This window comes from Myodes glareolus, chromosome X (assembly GCF_982192425.1).
Source record: "Myodes glareolus chromosome X, mMyoGla1.1, whole genome shotgun sequence".
Lineage (NCBI taxonomy): Eukaryota > Metazoa > Chordata > Mammalia > Rodentia > Cricetidae > Myodes > Myodes glareolus.
The window spans coordinates 82760078-82778559 of NC_142053.1; the positions used below are offsets into that span (position 1 = coordinate 82760078).

Here is an 18482-nt window from a genome sequence, read left to right on the forward strand (position 1 = left end):
TAAAATTTGTAGAACATAGCTTTCTCGTATAGCTGGTATCCCTGCACACACGGCCTTTCCAGCTGTCAACATCCAGGGCAAGACAGGTACATTTGTTGCAATCCATGAATAGACAGGGATGCCTATCATCACTTGCCAAAGTCCATGGCTTACGTTAGCACTTATTCTTAGTATTTTACATTACAGTTGAATAACGGATGTTGACCTGTATCTACCATTAGGACATCACGTGGAGTGATGGTAGTTGTAGAACTCCGTGTTCCTTGTCATTAGTTCTCAAAAATGTATTGATTTTGTGCGCCGGTGTGTATGCATACGTGCTGCACCACAGGTGTGAAGGTCGGAGGACAACTTGCAGGCCTAGGTTCTCTGCTATTATCTGGGTCCCGTAGGCTTGGCAGCAAGAGCCTTTGCTCGCTGAGCCATCTCACGACCTCAGTTGTCCTGTAGTAGGACTGCAGTTTTGTTTTATTTCGCTTTTGTTCTTTTGAAACAGGGTCTTGTTACGTATTCCAGGCTGGCTTCGAACTGCATGGAATCCTCCTGCCTCAGGTTCCCTGTGTGCCACCACACCTAGGTTTTGTTTTTAATGTTTGTTTGGTTTTGGTTTTTTTGAGACAGGCTTTCTCTGTAGCTTTGGAACCCGTCCTGGAACTAACTCTTGTAGACCAGGCTGGCCTCGCTTCCCGAGTGCTGGGACTGAGCCACCACCGCCCAGTCAGGCTTTGTTTTTGTTTTGAGATAGGGTCTCACTGTGTAGCCCAAGGTATTCCCAAGTTCATAATCCTCCTGACAGCCTCCTAAATCCTGGAATCCCGGACCACTATGGCAGATGAGAACTTACCCCTCCCTCTTAGATGGTCCGACAATTAGTGATGAAGTATTCTACCACCAGCGTGGCTGAGGAGCCAGGCCCACCGGTGTTGAGGGGGGCAGACAAAAAGGAACTAGGTGGCCCAATAGAAAATACAAAGGCAGTACAAAGAGAAAGAAACAGAAAGTGGGAGACAAGTGCACAGGATCCTGATTAATAAAGCTGGGTTTAGGCAACCTACACTGAAACAATTTACAGTTATCTCTGATGGAGGAGAGAGTAAAGACAATCTCAAGTCTGATAGGGGAAGCTAGGAAAAACAAGGTTTCTGTGAAAACGTGGGTAAATTTCCCAGAGACTAGGCTGTGGGAAGGAGGAAAGGCCAGAGGCTAGAGGGGCAACGGGCAACACTGGACTCTTTTCTTGCCCGAGTTTCTAATATTTAAGCTAGCCAGTGCTGTGCAGCCCTTAGGAACTATCGTGGGACTGGGGAAAGAGGGGCTGTAAAGTGCCCTATCACGAGGCCTGAGAATGAACACTGGCACTTGCTCTTTTCTAAATCAAGACCTAAGCTAAGTGGTCTCTACCCCTACCCTTCTTCTCGCCCTAACCGTAGCCACGCCCACCAAGTAGGATCCCTGGAGCCTGTGTTTGCCTGAGTGCTCCAGAGGCAGACTCGGGAGACAGTGAGGGAGAGAGACAGACAAGATCCGAAAAAGAGGGTAGAGGGAAGGAAGGACAGTGTGCGTCCGTGTGTGTGTGTGTGTGTGTGTGTGTGTGTGTGTGTGTGTCGGCGCGCACACGTGAGCGCGCGAGCGTGTGTGTGTGTGTGTGTGTGTGTGTGTGTGTGTGTGTGTGTTGGGGGGGTGGAAGCTTCTGGTGAGGAAAACTATTCAAGAGATAATTCAAGCTCCTACAGTAAGATTCAGTGAAATGATCGCAGAACTTACCCAAAGGCCATGGAGGAAAAAGGGGTGTAGCCTTGCAGAACCTGCTTTGGGGGTCATCAGGCAGTAACCGTTACTGCATAGGCGTTGTCAAGAAGCCAGAGCCATTTAACTGGCAAGGGTGGTTGGAAGCAAGCTTAAGACACCCCATAACTACGACTCTTAGACAGGTTGGAGGGGGGGCTGAGGCTTGCAGACAAGGGGAGGAGGGGCACTTGAGGGTTGGGTCTTTGCTTCCCCCCCCCATTCTCTGCTGTCACTCTCTACCCCAACAGTCGCCCGGGGGGCGGGCCCCGGAGAGGTGGGGATGGGGGAGGGTAATCTTGGCAGGCGTCTGCTGCATGGCGTAGGTAGGGACTGCTGAGGGGGTATGCGGGGGGGGGCGCTGAACACGAGTGGGAAGCGAAGAGAGACACGGAGAGGGGGAGGGGACCGGGAACCATTTGAATGAGAGGAGGGGATCACGGGTACAGTGGGCTCTGAAGGTAGGGCGGGCACGGGTGTGACGGGGCCAGACTCTTGAGCCAGGTAAGGAAAGCAGGTGCGTAGATCTGGGTTTTTCCTCATTTTTTTGTGTCTTTAGTGTACTAGGCCCTTCGGTAGAAAGGGGGCGCCGCCTTCCCCGGGGGCGGGCTTCAAAGCTCCAGAGGCTATCTTTCCCTCAACTAACGGGGCCCCGGGCGGGGGCTCAGACTCCATCCCCAGTGACTATACTCCAGTCCGCAATTTCCAGGCGGCCACTGGGCTGGGAGTCTCGCGCCGGGGGCCGGCGCTGTCTCGCGAGCCCCCTCCTTCAGCCAGCCAATGGGATTGGTTACTGGCACCGCCCGCCTGCCTGGTGCAGAGCGCTCAGCGCTGCAAGCGGCGCTGCCATTTAAAGGGGCCGCGACCCCTGTCCCGGCTGCTAGGGAGGGAGGTGGAGAAGGAGTGCGGGGCCGTCGCTGTCTGCAGTTCTAGGCTTGTAGCCGTTACTCTAACCCTGCCTCAGGTAGGGGTCGGGCCTGATCAAGCCGAACCGAACCTGCAGGCGGGATCTCACAGTAGCCGGGAGGGGGGTCTAAGGAGAAATCGTAGCTCCAAAATGTCTTCCTGTAAATGCCTGAGGTGGGGGGTGGGCAACAGGAGAAGGGAAAGACTAGGGGAGCAGTAGGGAAGGGGGACGGGGCTGAGGAAGTGGTCCACCCTGAAAGGTAACCGAAAGGGGGAATGGTTAGGAAGGGCAGTTTGTGGGGGCGGGGAAGGACTGAGGGAGGACGGGGCTCTGCGGGGAGGGGCAGCGGGGCTGGACAGGATGGGTAGAGACTGGAAACCTGAGGGGCTCTCGGAGAGTAAGGGGGGACCGGGGGCTGAGATCGCTGGAGTGGGAAAGGCTTCTGGCTACAGCGGCCAGAAGAGACTCTGAGGGGGCGTTCAGCCTGAGGTGGGGGGTGTGTGAGAGGTAGGGAGGAAGGAGCTACGAGTATCGGTGGGGGGTGTCGGGCGGGTTAGAGACCAACTGCCTGGCGAGTGTGGGCACCGGGCCAGGGCGGGGAACGCCACTCCCCACAGAGGGCGCTGTATGGGGGGGGGAGTGGACATTGGGACTGAAGCCTGTGGAAATGCCCATCGGTTGTGGGGGGCGGCTGCTAATGAGAAATCTAAGTGCATGACGGGGTGTGTCTCATAGCCTACATAAGAAATTCAGGCTAAGACCACCTCTACTGCCCCCTCTTCCGATCTGCAGCCCATACCCAGCCATGGACCCCAGTGATTTCCCCAGTCCATTTGACCCATTGACCCTGCCAGAGAAGCCCCTGGCTGGAGACCTTCCAGTAGACATGGAATTTGGAGAGGATCTGCTGGAATCTCAGACTGCTCCAACTCGAGGATGGGCCCCCCCAGGTCCGTCTCCATCCTCTGGAGCCCTGGACCTGCTTGATACCCCTTCTGGCCTGGAAAAAGACCCTGGAGTAGTCCTGGATGGAGCCACTGAGCTACTGGGGCTGGGGGGGCTGCTTTATAAAGCCCCCTCTCCCCCAGAGGTGGACCATGGTCCTGAGGGGACCCTTGCATGGGATTCGGGGGAGCAGACCCTAGAGCCTGGACCAGGGTGCCAGACCCCTGAGGTGATGCCACCTGATCCAGGGGCTGGGGCCAGTCCCCCTTCACCTGAGGGGCTACTAGAACCTTTGGCTCCGGATTCTCCAATAATCCTGGAGTCTCCTCATATTGAAGAGGAGGAGATACCCCCCATAGCTACAAGGAGAAGGGGCTCCCCTGGGCAGGAGGAGAAGGAGCATACCCAAGGGCAGCCACAGAGCCCAAATGCACCCCCTAGCCCTTCAGTGGGAGAGACTCTGGGGGATGGAATCAACAGTTCTCAGAGCAAACCTGGGGTCTCTATCCCTGCTACACATCCTTCTTTGCCAGGTAGGTTGCCTAATCATTTGGAGGGGGCTGGGGAGAGGGTGGTGGTAAGCAGGGCTGGCTATGTGCTTTGAGAACTGAAGGAGGGGGGCAGGAGGGGGGAAAGATTAGAGTAGGGATCCGTGTGGGGAAGGAGTTGGGGTTTTGGAAGGAAGAGTGGGGTGTGGTGAAGATTATGGATAGTAGGGATGGGAGGAGTGGGGGGGCTGCGCAGGATGAATGGGGTAGTATGAGGGGCTAAATTTGATGGCATAGCTTCCCTTTATCACATCCCAGTGGGCTGTCAGTCCCAGGGTCCTTCCTTCAGAATTTGAAGGAAAATAGCAGGCTTCTAGACTCTAAAAATTTTCCAGTTGTTTGGCTCTAAATGGGAGTAGAGTTTCTGGGTTTGATGAATGGTAACTCCTCTTCGAAGTCCCTAAGAGCATACTGATTTCAGGGGAATAGTAGAGAGGCAGGATCTAGAATGCATCTCTGGTAGGGGAGGGGCTATCCCTTAATCCACCTAGTGATATCCTTCCTCTAGGCTGTGATAAGGGTCTGCAGGTATATAATCTTAAATATCACCAAAGCCCAGAGGAATCTACCCATACTCTATAACATTTGTTTTCGTTGGCACAATATAAATTCTTCATGACCAGTGGGACAGAAATGAGTAGAAGGTAGGATAATGCATTTATTTAATGGAGAACAGCCGCACACATACCTTTCCCACTTCCACCTTAGTACCAAGTCTGAGGTAACCCTGGAAGGGTTAGAAGCCAGACACCTGAGTTTTCCCTTTCAGCTTTGAGTAAATTCTTCCCCAGGAGTGGAGGTCGGGCTTGGGCCTGGGCGGGCTCAAGATTTAGGCTACTTTCTTGCTTCCTTTGCAGGAGATGGTCTGACTGGGAAGGAGAGTGAGAAGCCGCCTGAGAGGGTGAGGGGGAGGGAATTGGAAAGAGTCTGGGTCCCCCTATAGCCCTGAGAAGGACAGATGCTTCATTTTCCTTCCTAGATGTTGGTGGGGGGATGCTGTCAGGAGATTCAGAGGAGGGAGGAGCTCTTGTGTCTACTGATTCTTAAGAATGAAATCCAGTTCCCATTTCCCCCTTCTCTTCAGGGATGGGCCAAGGGTCCCAACCCTGTCACCCCACCTTCCATCTCCTATTCCTTCCCCAACCGTGGGCTCCAGTTAGCGGTTAGCGTGCTACTAGCTTCAGCTTTCCTCCCTGCCCCTCTTTCCAAGGTACAGAAGAGAAGCGAACGCGTTAGAAGAGCAGAACCTCCAAAGCCTGAGGTTGTGGATTCCACTGAGAGCAGTAAGTAGGATTTGAGGAAGTGTGACCTGGGAATTCCTGGTGTAGAGAAGAGCTGAAGGTGGGATTATGACAGGGCACGGATCTTCTGGCTCCTGTAGTTCCTCTCTGCAGAAAGAGAAGTGCCCGTCTCTGCTGTGGGTTGGCATGGGAACCAAGAGGTAGTGGGGGAAAATTGAAAACCTGAACAATAAGAATAGAAAGTTTTATGTTTCAACTATACTGTGTCTGTCCCTAGTCTTCTTTCTTGGAAGTCCCCTCCTGAATATTGTACAGTAAGCATGAGTAGCTTAAGATACCAATGTAAAGGGAGAGGAAGTATAACAGCCAGAACACAAGGAGTCCCAGAGATCCCAGGATCAGTTTTGAACTTACTATTAGTCTGGTCATCGAATGGCTGGAGATCTGTTCTGGCGGTCTTTTCTCACTGCCCCGCCTACTCCCACAGTTCCAGTGTCAGATGAGGATTCTGATGCCATGGTAGATGACCCCAATGATGAGGACTTTGTGCCATTCCGGCCCCGGCGCTCTCCTCGCATGTCCCTGCGCTCAAGTATGGCACAAAGGGCTGGGCGCTCTTCAATGGGCACCAAGATGTCTTGTGCACATTGCCGGACACCACTGCAGAAGGGGCAGACGGCCTATCAGCGCAAGGGGCTGCCTCAGCTCTTCTGTTCTTCATCTTGTCTCACTACTTTCTCCAAGAAGCCTTTGGGCAGAAAGACCTGTACCTTCTGCAAGAAGTGCGTGGAGATCCTAGGGTGGGAGGGGGCAGGGACCAGGGGAGGGAGTTCTGGGTAAGAGAGATTGTGTTGGCAAAACCAAGCAGGATGGAGATGATAGGGTTAATTTAGGGAAGTGGTTAGAGTATTTGATTCTATGATCCTCAATCCAAATCCTAGGGAGTACAGGGGTTACTGCTGGGATAAGAGGGTGGTCCTGGGAATGCTCAAACCTGTTCCCACCTCCAGGGAGATCTGGAACACCAAGGACTCAGTTGTGGTGCAGACTGGTTCAGGAGGCTCCTTCCAGGAATTCTGCACATCTGTCTGTCTGTCTCTGTATGAGGCCCAGCAGCAGCGTCCAATCCCCCAGTCTGGGGATCCTGCCGATGCCACTCGCTGCAGCATTTGCCAGAAGACTGGAGAGGTGAGGCTGCTCACCACAGGCCAATTGACAGAGCCTTCTGGCTCTGACCTGCCCCCCTCTGGTTCCGGAGCTGCAGGGGCCAAGCCCCGGGGGAAAGGGATTTGGGTGGAAAAGGTAGTCATTATGAGGGAGCAAATTCAAGGATAGAGCTTCTCCAGGATGTATGCAGCTGACCTTCCTTACCTCCCAGGATCTCGCCATCAAGTCTACAGCCTGACGCACAGGTTGGGGGGTCCTAGGCCCACTGTCTGCTGTGAAGGTCTAGGGTGAGGTGGGAGTTCTGTCCTTGCATTGATTGGGGTGGGCGGTGGTGGCCTGGCCTCAGCTCAGGGTGTGTATATGTATGTGTGGCAGGTCCTACATGAGGTCAGCAACGGCAGCGTGGTGCATCGACTCTGCAGCGATTCTTGCTTCTCCAAATTCCGAGCCAACAAGGGACTGAAAACCAACTGTTGTGACCAGTGTGGGGCTTACATCTACGCCAGGCCTGGGAGCCTTGGCCCAGAGCTCCTCTTCCATGATGGTCAACAAAAGCGGTTTTGCAACACAACGTGCTTGGGGGCATACAAGAAGGTGGGGCCGAGGGAGTAGTGCATTAGAGGGCTATGGAAGGGGGTGTGGTTCTTGGGTGATAAATAAAGGTGCCTGAAGGGTCGAGGGCTGGGAAAAATAAAACAAATAAAGGGGGTTTCAATTGTATCTGTTATGTTTTATTTTTGAAGCTGGCTGGTGGACACGCAGGTCTTTGTTATATCATCATCTATACTTTTTTGTATGCCTGAAAAATTTCATGTTTAAAAAATTTTAAAAATAAAAGTGAAGGGACAAATCCAGCCTCAGCCTCTCCTTCCCCATCCTCACAGAAAAACACACGTGTGTACCCATGTGTCTGGTGCAAGACCCTGTGTAAGAACTTTGAGATGCTATCACATGTGGATCGTAATGGCAAGACCAGCTTGTTCTGTTCCCTGTGCTGTACCACTTCTTACAAAGTGAAGCAGGCAGGGCTCACTGGTAGGTGCAAAGCCCTCTTCTCTGAGATCCCTGCTGGCCTTCCTTCTACTTCCCACATTCCCCTCTTCTAGAGTAATTTCTGCTGCCCAACCTCAGCCCCAACCACATCTTCCCATGGATTTTTCTATTCCGTCTCTGCCCTGCCTTACACCTTCTATGTGCTCTCTCTTCCTCTTTCTCTTTCTTTCTCTCTTTCTTTCTATGCCCCAGGCCCTCCCCGACCCTGCAGCTTCTGCCGCCGCAGCCTCTCTGACCCTTGTTACTACAACAAAGTTGATCGCACAGTCTACCAGTTCTGCAGCCCCAGCTGCTGGACCAAGTTCCAGGTACTCCAGACCCTGGACCAGGGATACAGGGTGTGGCAACAGGGAAAGGGTAGGAGAACTGGGGTAGGTAGGTCTGGGTAGTGCCAAGAGAAAGCCTGACCTCCCATCCCCTCCAGCACTGCACACATCTTGCCCCCACCCCTTATTTGTCTTCCTTCCCTCCAGCGTACTAGCCCTGAGGGGGGCATTCACCTGAGCTGTCACTACTGCCATAGCCTCTTCAGTGGCAAGCCTGAGGTCTTGGAGTGGCAGGTAAGATTCCCCCCACCTACATCTTGCCACGTGTTTGAAGAAGTCTTCTCGAGCTGTGCCTTTCAGGTGCAGATGTCCTAGTTGTGCCCTTCCTGTCCTGTGTTTCCACCTCAGGACCAGGTCTTCCAGTTCTGCTGCCGTGATTGCTGTGAGGACTTCAAGCGGCTTCGGGGTGTGGTATCCCAGTGTGAGCACTGCCGGCAGGAGAAACTCCTGCATGAGAAACTTCGGTTCAGTGGGGTGGAGAAAAGCTTCTGCAGTGAAGGTAAGGAAGTGAAGTAGGAACCGAGGCCCCATCTCTTGTGACCAGGGAGGATGGCAGAGAAAGGAACAAAGCTTAGAAAGCAGTGTGTAAGGTAGGGCCTTGTCAGAACGCTCCACTCCACTTACGCTAAGGCTTTAGGCAGACGAGGTTTCAGATGTGGCACTTTGAAAAGACTGGGTCTTATACCTATGAACAACTCTGTCTCCAGGCTCTCTTTCCTGTTCTCCCCTTTCTAGGCTGTGTGCTACTGTACAAACAAGACTTCACTAAGAAGCTCGGCTTATGCTGTATCACTTGTACTTACTGCTCCCAAACCTGCCAGCGTGGAGTCGCTGAGCAACTGGATGGCAGCACCTGGGACTTTTGCAGCGAGGACTGTAAGACCAAGTACCTGTTATGGTACTGCAAGGTAAGGAGAGTCAGCATGTCAGAAAGAAGGCGACAGGGGCAGCATCAGATCTCCAATCTCTAGGCTGCTCTCCAAAGAGAGAAACATGGCTTATCATAGAAAAGAGGGTCCAGCATATTTCTAAGAGGCAGGTCTGACCATTCTGTCAATGTCCTCAGGCTGCCCGGTGCCATGCCTGTAAGCGCCAGGGGAAGCTGCTGGAAACCATCCACTGGCGTGGGCAAATCCGTCATTTCTGCAACCAACAGTGTCTGCTGCGCTTCTACAGCCAGCAGAACCAACCCAACTTGGATACCCAGAGTGGGCCAGAAAGCCTCCTGAACAGTGAGTCTGGGACAGTGTGACTTTATTAGAACTGGCCTGGGCTCTTTCAATGTCGGGTCAAGCCCCTTCTTCCTCTTCCTTGCATTTGCCTGTTCCCTGGCCAGAGTACCACTCTCATGTTCTTTTATCTTTTGGACTCTTTGGGTATTCTTCTTAAATTTTGGACTGAGTCTGCTGGTTTTCTGCAAGGATGTGTAGTTGAAGGTGTACTCAGGTAGGATAGGACTTGTGGTGGTTATGGTTAGTTTTCAGAGAAAGGGAAGTATCAGCATAAGCTTTACCTTCAGTGACACTGAAAACTGGTACCATTTCTAGAACGTTAGCCTGGTGCTTCAGTCACTAGGGATGTTTCATTCTTCTTGGTAGCTAGAAGCAAAAAGTCTTCTTGGCTACTGTTTCTGGGGCCCAGAGAAGACTAGACCTGGGGTAGGAAGGAAGAAAAATCCTAGACTTCCTATTTCTAAAGAGTGCTCTTTCATACAGCTCCCCTAGAAAAATGGTGCGGAAAACAATTAGTTCCTCCAGCAAGAGCATTTCCTTGTTTGATTCTACAGGTCAGTCTTCTGAGTCAAAGCCCCAGACACCCTCTCAAACCAAAGTGGAAAACAACAGCACAGTGAGGACCCCAGAGGAAAATGGGAATTTGGGCAAGGTCAGAACAAAAACCAAGAGGGAGGACTGTTTCAGAGGCGGGTTTACTATAATTGGCAGAACTTACATTCCTTTGATGCTATAGATTCCTGTGAAGACTCGATCAGTTCCAAGTGTGCCCACTCCTCCACCCCCACCACCCCCAGCAACACCCCGTAAAAACAAAGCTGCCATGTGTAAGCCGCTGATGCAGAACCGGGGAGTCTCCTGTAAGGTGGAAATGAAGTCCAAAGGAAGTCAAACAGGTGAGTGCCATGATACCTCCATTCCATGGACTGTGTTCCTAAGTTGTCAGCTTCCAGCTTTATGTCCAGGAACCTAGGTAGCACTCTCTCAGTTTGTTCAAGGCAGTTTTGTGACATTGAACACATGTTTAGAGTTTGGGGGGATGACAGATGAGCATCAGGACCTAGATCAGATATCACTAATCTAGAAGGGGGTGCTGAAAAGAGTTTTCTTGTCTGCAGAAGAGTGGAAGCCACAGGTGATTGTGCTGCCCATCCCAGTGCCCATATTTGTGCCAGTGCCTATGCATCTATACTGCCAGAAAGTCCCGGTGCCTTTCTCAATGCCTATCCCGGTAAGTGAATTTGCCCTTCCTGACCAGTCCTCTTTTATCCTGACCAGTCGTTCTTTATCTAGGATTCAGGCCCGCTCTCTCTGGTTTTCTCATAGGTTGGTACCCTTATCCACTGGTGTGATTCTTGACATTTTATTGGGATTTGTGTCTCTAGGTGCCTGTGCCCATGTTCTTGCCCACTACCTTGGAGAGCACAGACAAGATTGTGGAGACCATTGAGGAGCTGAAGGTGAAGATCCCTTCCAACCCCTTGGAGGCTGACATCCTGGCCATGGCGGAAATGATTGCAGAGGCTGAAGAGTTAGACAAGGCCTCTTCTGATCTCTGTGGTATGCAATGGATAGCTATGATGGCGGGAACAGTGCTACCAGTCTGCCTGCCTAGAAGGGTGGGAGATGTGGTCTTGGTGCTAAGTGGGATGGGAAGGGATGGTTGGGACCAGCCCCAGAAGCCTGTGTGGGCGTTGGACAAGAGTTGACTGAGCTGACTTCTCTACCTCTCAGATCTTGTGAGCAACCAGAGTGCAGAGGGACTTCTGGAAGACTGTGACCTGTTTGGCACAGCTCGAGATGATGTCCTAGCCATGGCTGTTAAGATGGCTAATGTCTTAGATGAGCCTGGGCAAGACTTGGAGGCAGATTTCCCCAAGAGTAAGTAGGATTTAAGGCATGCCCACTGAATTTTGTAGCGTTGTGCTATTAGGAAAGGAGTGTTTCTTGTGATCCTGAGCATGACTCTAAAGAATGTTTATTAAGACAGGACAGGGGTTAGATGGTGGTGACATATGCCTTTAATCCCAGCACTCAGGAGGCAGAGGCAGGGAGATCTCTGAGTTTGAGGCCAGCCTGGTCTACAGAGAATTCCAGGACAGCCAGGACTACATAGAGAAACCCTGTCTTAAAAAAAAAAAAAACAACCAACCAAGCAAACAAACAAACAAAAAACAAAAATAGACAGGACAGAGTACTGTTTGGTTTTTGTTTTTGTTTTTTGAGATAGAGTCTCAACTAACCCAGCTCAGACTGTCCTTGAATTCACTCTGTAGCTAAGGATGAGCTTTAAATTTCTGATCCTTCTGCCTGGATTATAGGTGTGTACCACCACTCCTAGATTGAACCCAGGGCTTCATGTATACTGGGTATATGTCTACTAGACTACATCCCCTAGCCTTTGTTTTTTATTTTTAGTTGTGTGTAAGTGTGTGTGTATGTGTGTATATGTATGTATGAATGTTCATGTGTGTACAAGTCCATGTTCAGTTCAGAGGAAAACCTTGGGTATCATTCATTAAGCACTGCCCACCCCCTTTTTGAGATAGGTCTCTTTCACTGCCCTGGCACTTGCCAAGTATGCTAGACTGACTGATCAGCAAGCCTTGGGGATCCACCTGTCCTTGCCGCTCCAGTGCTGGGATTACTAGTGCATGCTATCACTCCTGGCTTCTCGTGTGTGTGTTGGGGAATCAAACTCAGGTCCTCATGCTGGCATGGCAAGCACTTTATCAACTGAGCCATCTCCTCTGTCCCCATTGTCACCATTTTTATGTGTGCAGTTCAGTCATGTTAAGTTTATTCATGTTGCTTTGAGTTTGTGAATATTTGTGTTCAGTGTGGTTGATTGTAGGAATTCAATCCAAGGTCCTGTGTATGTTAGGCAAGCTCAACTACTGAGCTATCCCCCAGCCCTATTTTTTGCATTTTATTTTGAGAGAGGGTCTTTTGAGTTGCCCAGGTTGGCTTTGAACGCATTCTGTAACCTAGAAGGTCCTTTGCCACATGCATAGCCTATGTCTGGTGTTTGTGTACCTCTGACTGCTTTTCATATATTGAGTTCAATGAAGCTGACGAAGTACTTCTTCCTGAGTTCAGTGAGCAAGTAACAAGGATGGGATGAGAGGACTTTAGAGTTGAGGCCTAAAGAAATTGATTTCTTCTTTCTTTCCCTTCTATTAGATCCTTTGGACATTAACCCAAGTGTAGACTTCCTCTTTGATTGTGGCCTTGTAGGGCCTGAGGATGTATCTACTGAACAGGACCTTCCTCGAGCCATGAGGAAGGTGAGGACTGGGGTTACTGTATCCACAAAAAGAAAATGGACATCTGAAGGAGTGGGGCTGCTCTCATAGACAGACAAGAAAGATTCCCTGGTCTCCTTTCTCCAACACTAGAAGTACTGAGATCTAGTCAAACTTTGCTCTTCTCCTAGTTCACAAGATTATCAAAACTATTCTGGGGCTTTCTGCCATGGTAGCTTTCTGTGCTCTTACACCAGTGATCCCATCCCCAGTGGTGAGCACTGTCCCGCATGGTGCCCTGGTGTTGCCTTTGTTACCATCCTCCTATTGTCTTCCTTTTCAGGGTCAAAAGAGGCTGGTGCTTTCTGAAAGCTGTTCCCGGGACTCTTTGAGCAGCCAGCCTAGTTGTACTGGTCTTAACTATTCATATGGCGTTAATGCTTGGAAGTGCTGGGTACAGTCAAAATATGCCAATGGAGAAACCAGCAAGGGTGATGAGCTACGCTTTGGTCGTAAGTACTTGGGAGGAAAAAAGGCACAGAGAGGGAACGAGAAAGGGGCTATATTAACCTACTTAACAGCTGAAGATGTCTAGGAGTGGTGAGGGTGTGATCACTTATGGGTTCCCCACACAGTAAAGACAGTGAACAGATATAGATTAAAGGGAGAGCCTGTCTAGGTTCAAGGCTGAGGACTTCTTTCATAATTGATGGGTTTTTTCAGGAGCTAGTTGTGACGAAAGGGTTAATGGTGGAGCTATGTGAAATTCTCCACATAGAGTTTTCTTAATCCTATTTACCTCTACTACATATCACTTCAGCCAAACCCATGCGTATCAAAGAGGATATTCTCGCCTGTTCAGCTGCTGAGCTCAACTACGGTCTGGCCCAGTTTGTGAGAGAAATTACTCGACCCAATGGTGAACGATATGAACCCGACAGTATCTACTATCTGTGTCTTGGCATCCAGCAGGTACCTCTTGCATGCCATCTTGTTTTCTATCACTTTCAATATAGCATACACAATTCTATTGAACTGCTTCTAGCCCACTCCTTCTTGTCACTTGTCTCTTCCCCTGAATAGGCAGCTTGTCTAAATTTCCTGTGACAGTTATATGTCAATGGCCTCCTAAAATCAGTGCTCCATTCCAGGACTATTGGTCAAGCACCAGTCTCCATTGCTGTCTGGATCCTCTAGATCACCCTTGAGTCTTGAGGAAGGATGTGAGGGCTGAGTTCCTTGAGTAGTTGGGTAATGTTTAGTTCTCACTCGGTGAAGTTAGCAGTTAGGACCTGATAAGGGCATCTGAGCTTGTGAGGGCCGTCTGTCTCCAAGCTCCACCTCTTTCACCAAAGCGTCAGTCCACCAGCAGTCATACCTGAGGGAAAGTGTGCTCGGTTATCTACTGGTTATCTACTCTTTAAATTATCGAGGACCGTGACTGCAGCTTTCATCATCATTCTCTTTCCTGTAGATCCTAGTCTGGCTTTATGTATTTCTGTTTTTCTTTCTCTAGTATTTGCTGGAAAATAACCGAATGGTGAACATTTTCACGGACCTTTACTACTTGACTTTCGTTCAAGAACTCAACAAGTCTCTGAGTACCTGGCAGCCCACACTCCTTCCCAACAGTAAGGGACAGGAACTTAGCAAGCCCTTCTTCCTCTCTTCCCTTCTTCCAACACACCACTATAAGAGTCCTGTACAGTCTGGCCTGTCTCTAAGGGTTCAAGGGTAGGAGTATACACCTGGTTGCCTCAGGGTTTCAAGCTAATGGAGCCAGAGTCCCTGTCCTTGAACATGAGGAGGAAAACCACTTGTGGTGAGGCATGCCTTTAATTCCAGCATCAGGGAGGCTGAGGCAGAATTGTGAGTTCTGGACCACCCTGGACTATAGAGTGAGACACTTTTTAAAAAAAACACATGAGTTAAGCATGGTGGTATATGCATTTAATCCCAGTGTTAGGAGAGTTCAAGGTCTTAATAGTGAGTTCTGGACCAGCCAGCCCTACATAGTGAAACACTGTTTTTTTTGTTTCTTGGTTTTTTGTTTTTGTTTTTGTTTTTGTTTTTAATTTAAACGGAAACACTAAAAGAGGAACATGAGGAATAGGTCAAGACTTTTAGTCTGATCCAGGGACGATGATATGTGCCTATAGTTCAGGCTTCTTGGGAGACTGAGACAAGATCTCAAGTTTAAGGCTAGCCTGAGTTACAGAGGGGAACCCTTTTCTTAAAAAGGAAAAAAGACTCAGGTCTGTAGACTTATCTCTGGGACCAGAAAAAAAGACAGTCCAGGTTTGGGTGGTTAGTTAAGATAAAAACAACAAGATGTGGGAATCCTAAGCATTAGGTCTACCTGCATATAACTTGGAGATGGTCAGAGAAGTGTTACATGCAGATGAATAGTTAATACAAAATGTCCAATTCCAGGCTAGGCTAGGCTACACAGAGAAACCCTGTTTCAACACCACCACCTACCCCAAATTGCCCAGCTCTACTGTGTAGTTCAGATGTCAGGGTTTATATACAGTAAGAAGCCTACAGTTAAGTGTATGTATGTGTAGGAACTCAGGTGGGTTTGGGAAGCCGATCCCCTTTGTTTTTCTCTTTGTCCATCACAGATACTGTATTCTCCCGTGTGGAGGAAGAACACCTCTGGGAGTGCAAGCAGCTGGGGGTCTATTCTCCCTTTGTCCTTCTCAACACCCTCATGTTCTTCAACACTAAGTTTTTTGGACTGCAGACAGCTGAGGAACACATGCAGCTCTCTTTCACTAATGTGGTACGGCAGTCTCGCAAGTGTACCACTCCTCGGGGCACCACAAAGGTGGTGAGCATCCGCTACTATGCCCCAGTCCGACAGAGGAAAGGGCGAGGTATGAGGCTCTCCCCTCCTTTGCTTCTGCCCTTTATGTTCTTTTCCTGGCATTCCCACCATACCCGCCAGGTTGGTCCTCTGCTTTGCCCCCAGCTTCCCTCTGTGTTTGCAGAAAAGATGAAAACAGTCCTGATAGACAGCGGCTGGCTGTTTCATAATAGGAGGGCAGTGAACGCCTGTTTCTCACCTTCATCATTTCTAGGCAGTGTATTTGCTTGCCGTATTTTGAAAGAATGAGGGTAGACAGATAGTAAGCTGTTACGTGTGTCTGGCTATCAGGGAGAGTTGAGAGTGAATAACAAATTTTGTATGATTCAAAAACTATGTACAGAGGACTGGAGAGATGGCTCAGTTGATAAAACACCTATGCAAGCCACATAATATGAGCTCCTGAGTTTGGATCCCTAGCACCCATGTAAACCTAGGCATGGTGGCCTATGTCTATAACCTAGAGCTGGAACAAGCAGGGGTAGAAACAGGTAGTTTCCCCAGAGCTCATTGTTCAGCTAGTCCTGCTAGTCGGTGAGCTCCAGGCTCAGTAGCAGACTCTGTCTCAACATAATATAGAGAGGAGAGAGGAAGGTACCCAGTGTCAACCTCTGGCCTCCACATACGCACATATGCACCTGCTCTCTCATGTGCCCATGCACAACAAAAATATGCACTCACACATACACACAAGCATAACAATAAAATCAAGACTGTACAGAGGGAGGAAAAGAAACTATATATTGGTTTCCATTCTCTGTGGCCCTGGAATTCTGTCCTGTCTGCATGTGATTCTTCAGGTCCCTTCTTTGTGCCTCTACATAAATTAATGGGCAAAGGTTGTGGCCATCATTTTTAATCTGACCTAGAAGGGAGCCTAACCTTCCAACAAACTGTTTTACCAATTATTTTGTATGACTTGTGAGATCACCTCTTTAAGAAGTCAACTTGGGAAGGAAGAGCTGGAGAAACCCGCAGAGTAGTACTCCTATAGGATGTTTGCTTAGTGTGGAGACTAACAAACCATCTGCTTTTCTTCCTTCCCTCCCTCCCTCCTTTCTTTCTCTTTTTTGTGGTAATAGAGATAGAACCCAGAGCCTTGTATGTGCTAGGCAAGCACTTTTCTACCTAGCTATACTCCTAGCTTTCCTTTATTTGCTGTTTATTTCTTTATGAAGCTGTATTTTTTTGATCCTGTGGCCTTATCTCTGTGTCCTTGATTGTGCTCTGGGAGGTGGCTCATTGGGCCTGTGTTCTAATGCATCTGGGTCATTTCCCTCCACTATAGACACAGGTCCTGGGAAACGGAAGAGGGAAGATGAAACTATCTTAGAGCAACGTGAGAACCGCATGAATCCCCTCCGCTGCCCCGTCAAGTTCTATGAGTTTTATCTCTCAAAATGGTAAGTTAGTGAGTTCATAGGAATGGTTTACCATGTGGACCTAAGAGGCCTACTCTGCCTTGGTATACTACTAATGTCTGTCTTCCACCCTCATCCCCACTATTGTAGTCCTGAAAGCCTCAGGACTCGAAATGATGTGTTCTACCTGCAACCTGAGCGCTCCTGCATTGCGGAGTCACCTCTCTGGTATTCTGTGATTCCCATGGACCGAAGCATGTTGGAGAGCATGCTTAATCGCATTCTGGCTGTGCGTGAGATTTATGAGGAACTTGGTCGTCCTGGGGAAGAAGACCTAGACTGAACCCATGTGGTACCTTGTATCCATCTTTCACATCAGTGTCTGTCCTGTGGGGCAACTGGCCCAGGAACCAATGTTATCCATTCTGAAGGCCCCTGACTGCCTCTTTCTATTCTCTCATTCCCTGCCTTTCCCAGGAATCCCTGGCTTTAACCTTCCATACCACTTGTAACCATGGGGGCCCCAATGTTCTGTACTCGTGGGCTAGTACCCCTGTAATGGGCATGAACCAGGTAGCCCATTTTCTTTCTGCTTCACAGTGAACCCTTTCTGCTGGGGCCTGACTCTGATGGAGTGATAATAGCTCTGGTGATCCTGTTGGCTTTGGGTTTCCTGACCTATATCTATGTAGGTGAAGCCCTGTGTTCCTAGGTCTGACCTAGGGAAGAACCCAGCTGCCTTCTCTGCCCTGTGTCCTCTCTCTCTCTCTTCTCTTCCCCAGTACCATGTGAAAGGGTCTTGTCTGAGAGATATGAAATAAATGAGGGGACCATTTCCCTAAAGCACAGAGCTCAGACACTTGTATCCCTCCTGAAATAAGTGATTGTTAGCACCCTTCCCCACCATGTCCCTTACCTGCCCTTTGAGCACCGCTGGTGCTGTAGTTTCTCAAGGGTTCCAAATGCTTTCTTTTCCTCAAAGGCAGAGAATGACTCAGTATGGGGAGCAGACTCCTATTGTGCATATTCCTGTCCCCTTGGTTTATGTGTTTGTCTCTCCTGCCATCTTAGGGTGCCATGAGCCATGGTGTCAACATGCTTACCCCTCTGTAACTGCCTCCCTTTAGTTTCACGAACAGAGCACTCAAAGCAAAAATGACCTTCTAACTTGGATTGGGGCTGGGTTCCCCAATGTTGTTGTTCTCCCCCTATCATCAGAGCCAGGCCTACCGTATGGGGGCCTAGGCCATACAGGATGGGGTTTGTGGTCAAAAGATAGGTGAGGAACTGTGGGTAAGGGTCCTGCTCCTACTACCTACATCTTCTCTTTTCCCCATCTTACATTTGTGGGCCCAGAAAATGTAGTGTCTGGCAGAGGGAGTGCCCAATTCTTTCCCTGTTGGCTTTGCTGCTCCCCAGCCTTCTTTTTGTGTTTTTATAACTGTCACCAGTTTAGCCACTGTTTAAATTGTATATATTGTAATGAGGTGCCTGGCCTGTTCCTTCAGTGAGCCATGCCCACCCTTGTGTTGTAGTGAGAAACTGTTGTCACAACTAACCTTCTGTCTCTGGAATTGTTTGTTTCAAATAAAGAGTTAAAATTGTCCTTTGCTTTTTCTGGGGGAGGGAGAGCTGGCTTTGAAGGAGTAGGAGATAAAGAGGAAAAACACTGGCTGTGGATCCTTGAGAATTATTCTTACCTCACCCAACAAATATCAGAAATTTGGTCCTTTTGTCATACATTTTCTTTTTTTTTCTTTTTCTTTTTGAAATTTATTTGAATTTATTTCATGTGCATTGGTG

General features: G+C 49.4%; 1 protein-coding gene across 9 annotated transcripts; it reads left to right on the forward strand.

Annotated features, from left to right (window-relative positions):
* The first annotated feature begins 1719 nt into the window (after positions 1-1719).
* Zmym3 (zinc finger MYM-type containing 3) lies at positions 1720-18283 on the forward strand. 9 transcript variants are annotated; one of them, XM_087902525.1, is made up of 25 exons: positions 1720-1931; positions 3485-4170; positions 5043-5086; positions 5396-5468; positions 5914-6208; positions 6437-6614; positions 6969-7187; positions 7478-7628; positions 7839-7954; positions 8120-8206; positions 8321-8471; positions 8708-8880; positions 9039-9204; positions 9759-9856; positions 9941-10100; positions 10323-10435; positions 10590-10764; positions 10939-11085; positions 12388-12491; positions 12793-12961; positions 13270-13421; positions 13966-14080; positions 15074-15328; positions 16607-16721; positions 16830-18283. In XM_087902525.1, exons 2-25 carry the CDS (start codon positions 3498-3500, stop codon positions 17020-17022), a joined length of 4122 nt encoding a protein of 1373 aa, XP_087758651.1. In that variant the 5' UTR covers positions 1720-1931; positions 3485-3497; the 3' UTR covers positions 17023-18283. The 9 variants fall into 9 exon arrangements, with proteins under 9 accessions (XP_087758651.1, XP_087758650.1, XP_087758653.1 ...); XM_087902524.1 differs by lacking the exon at positions 1720-1931 and adding an exon at positions 2020-2111; XM_087902527.1 differs by lacking the exon at positions 1720-1931 and adding an exon at positions 2211-2289.
* Positions 18284-18482: the final 199 nt, after the last annotated feature.

What these genes read in the sequence shown, in the direction of transcription:
- Zmym3 (XM_087902525.1), top strand. Translation starts at nt 3,498, where the DNA reads ATGGACCCCAGTGATTTCCCCAGTCCATTTGACCCATTGACCCTGCCA. An exon ending in TTTGCCAGAAGACTGGAGAG is followed by an intron (nt 6,615 to 6,968) that starts GTGAGGCTGCTC and finishes TATGTGTGGCAG; the next exon opens with GTCCTACATGAGGTCAGCAA. An exon ending in TGTGTCTTGGCATCCAGCAG is followed by an intron (nt 13,422 to 13,965) that starts GTACCTCTTGCA and finishes TTCTTTCTCTAG; the next exon opens with TATTTGCTGGAAAATAACCG.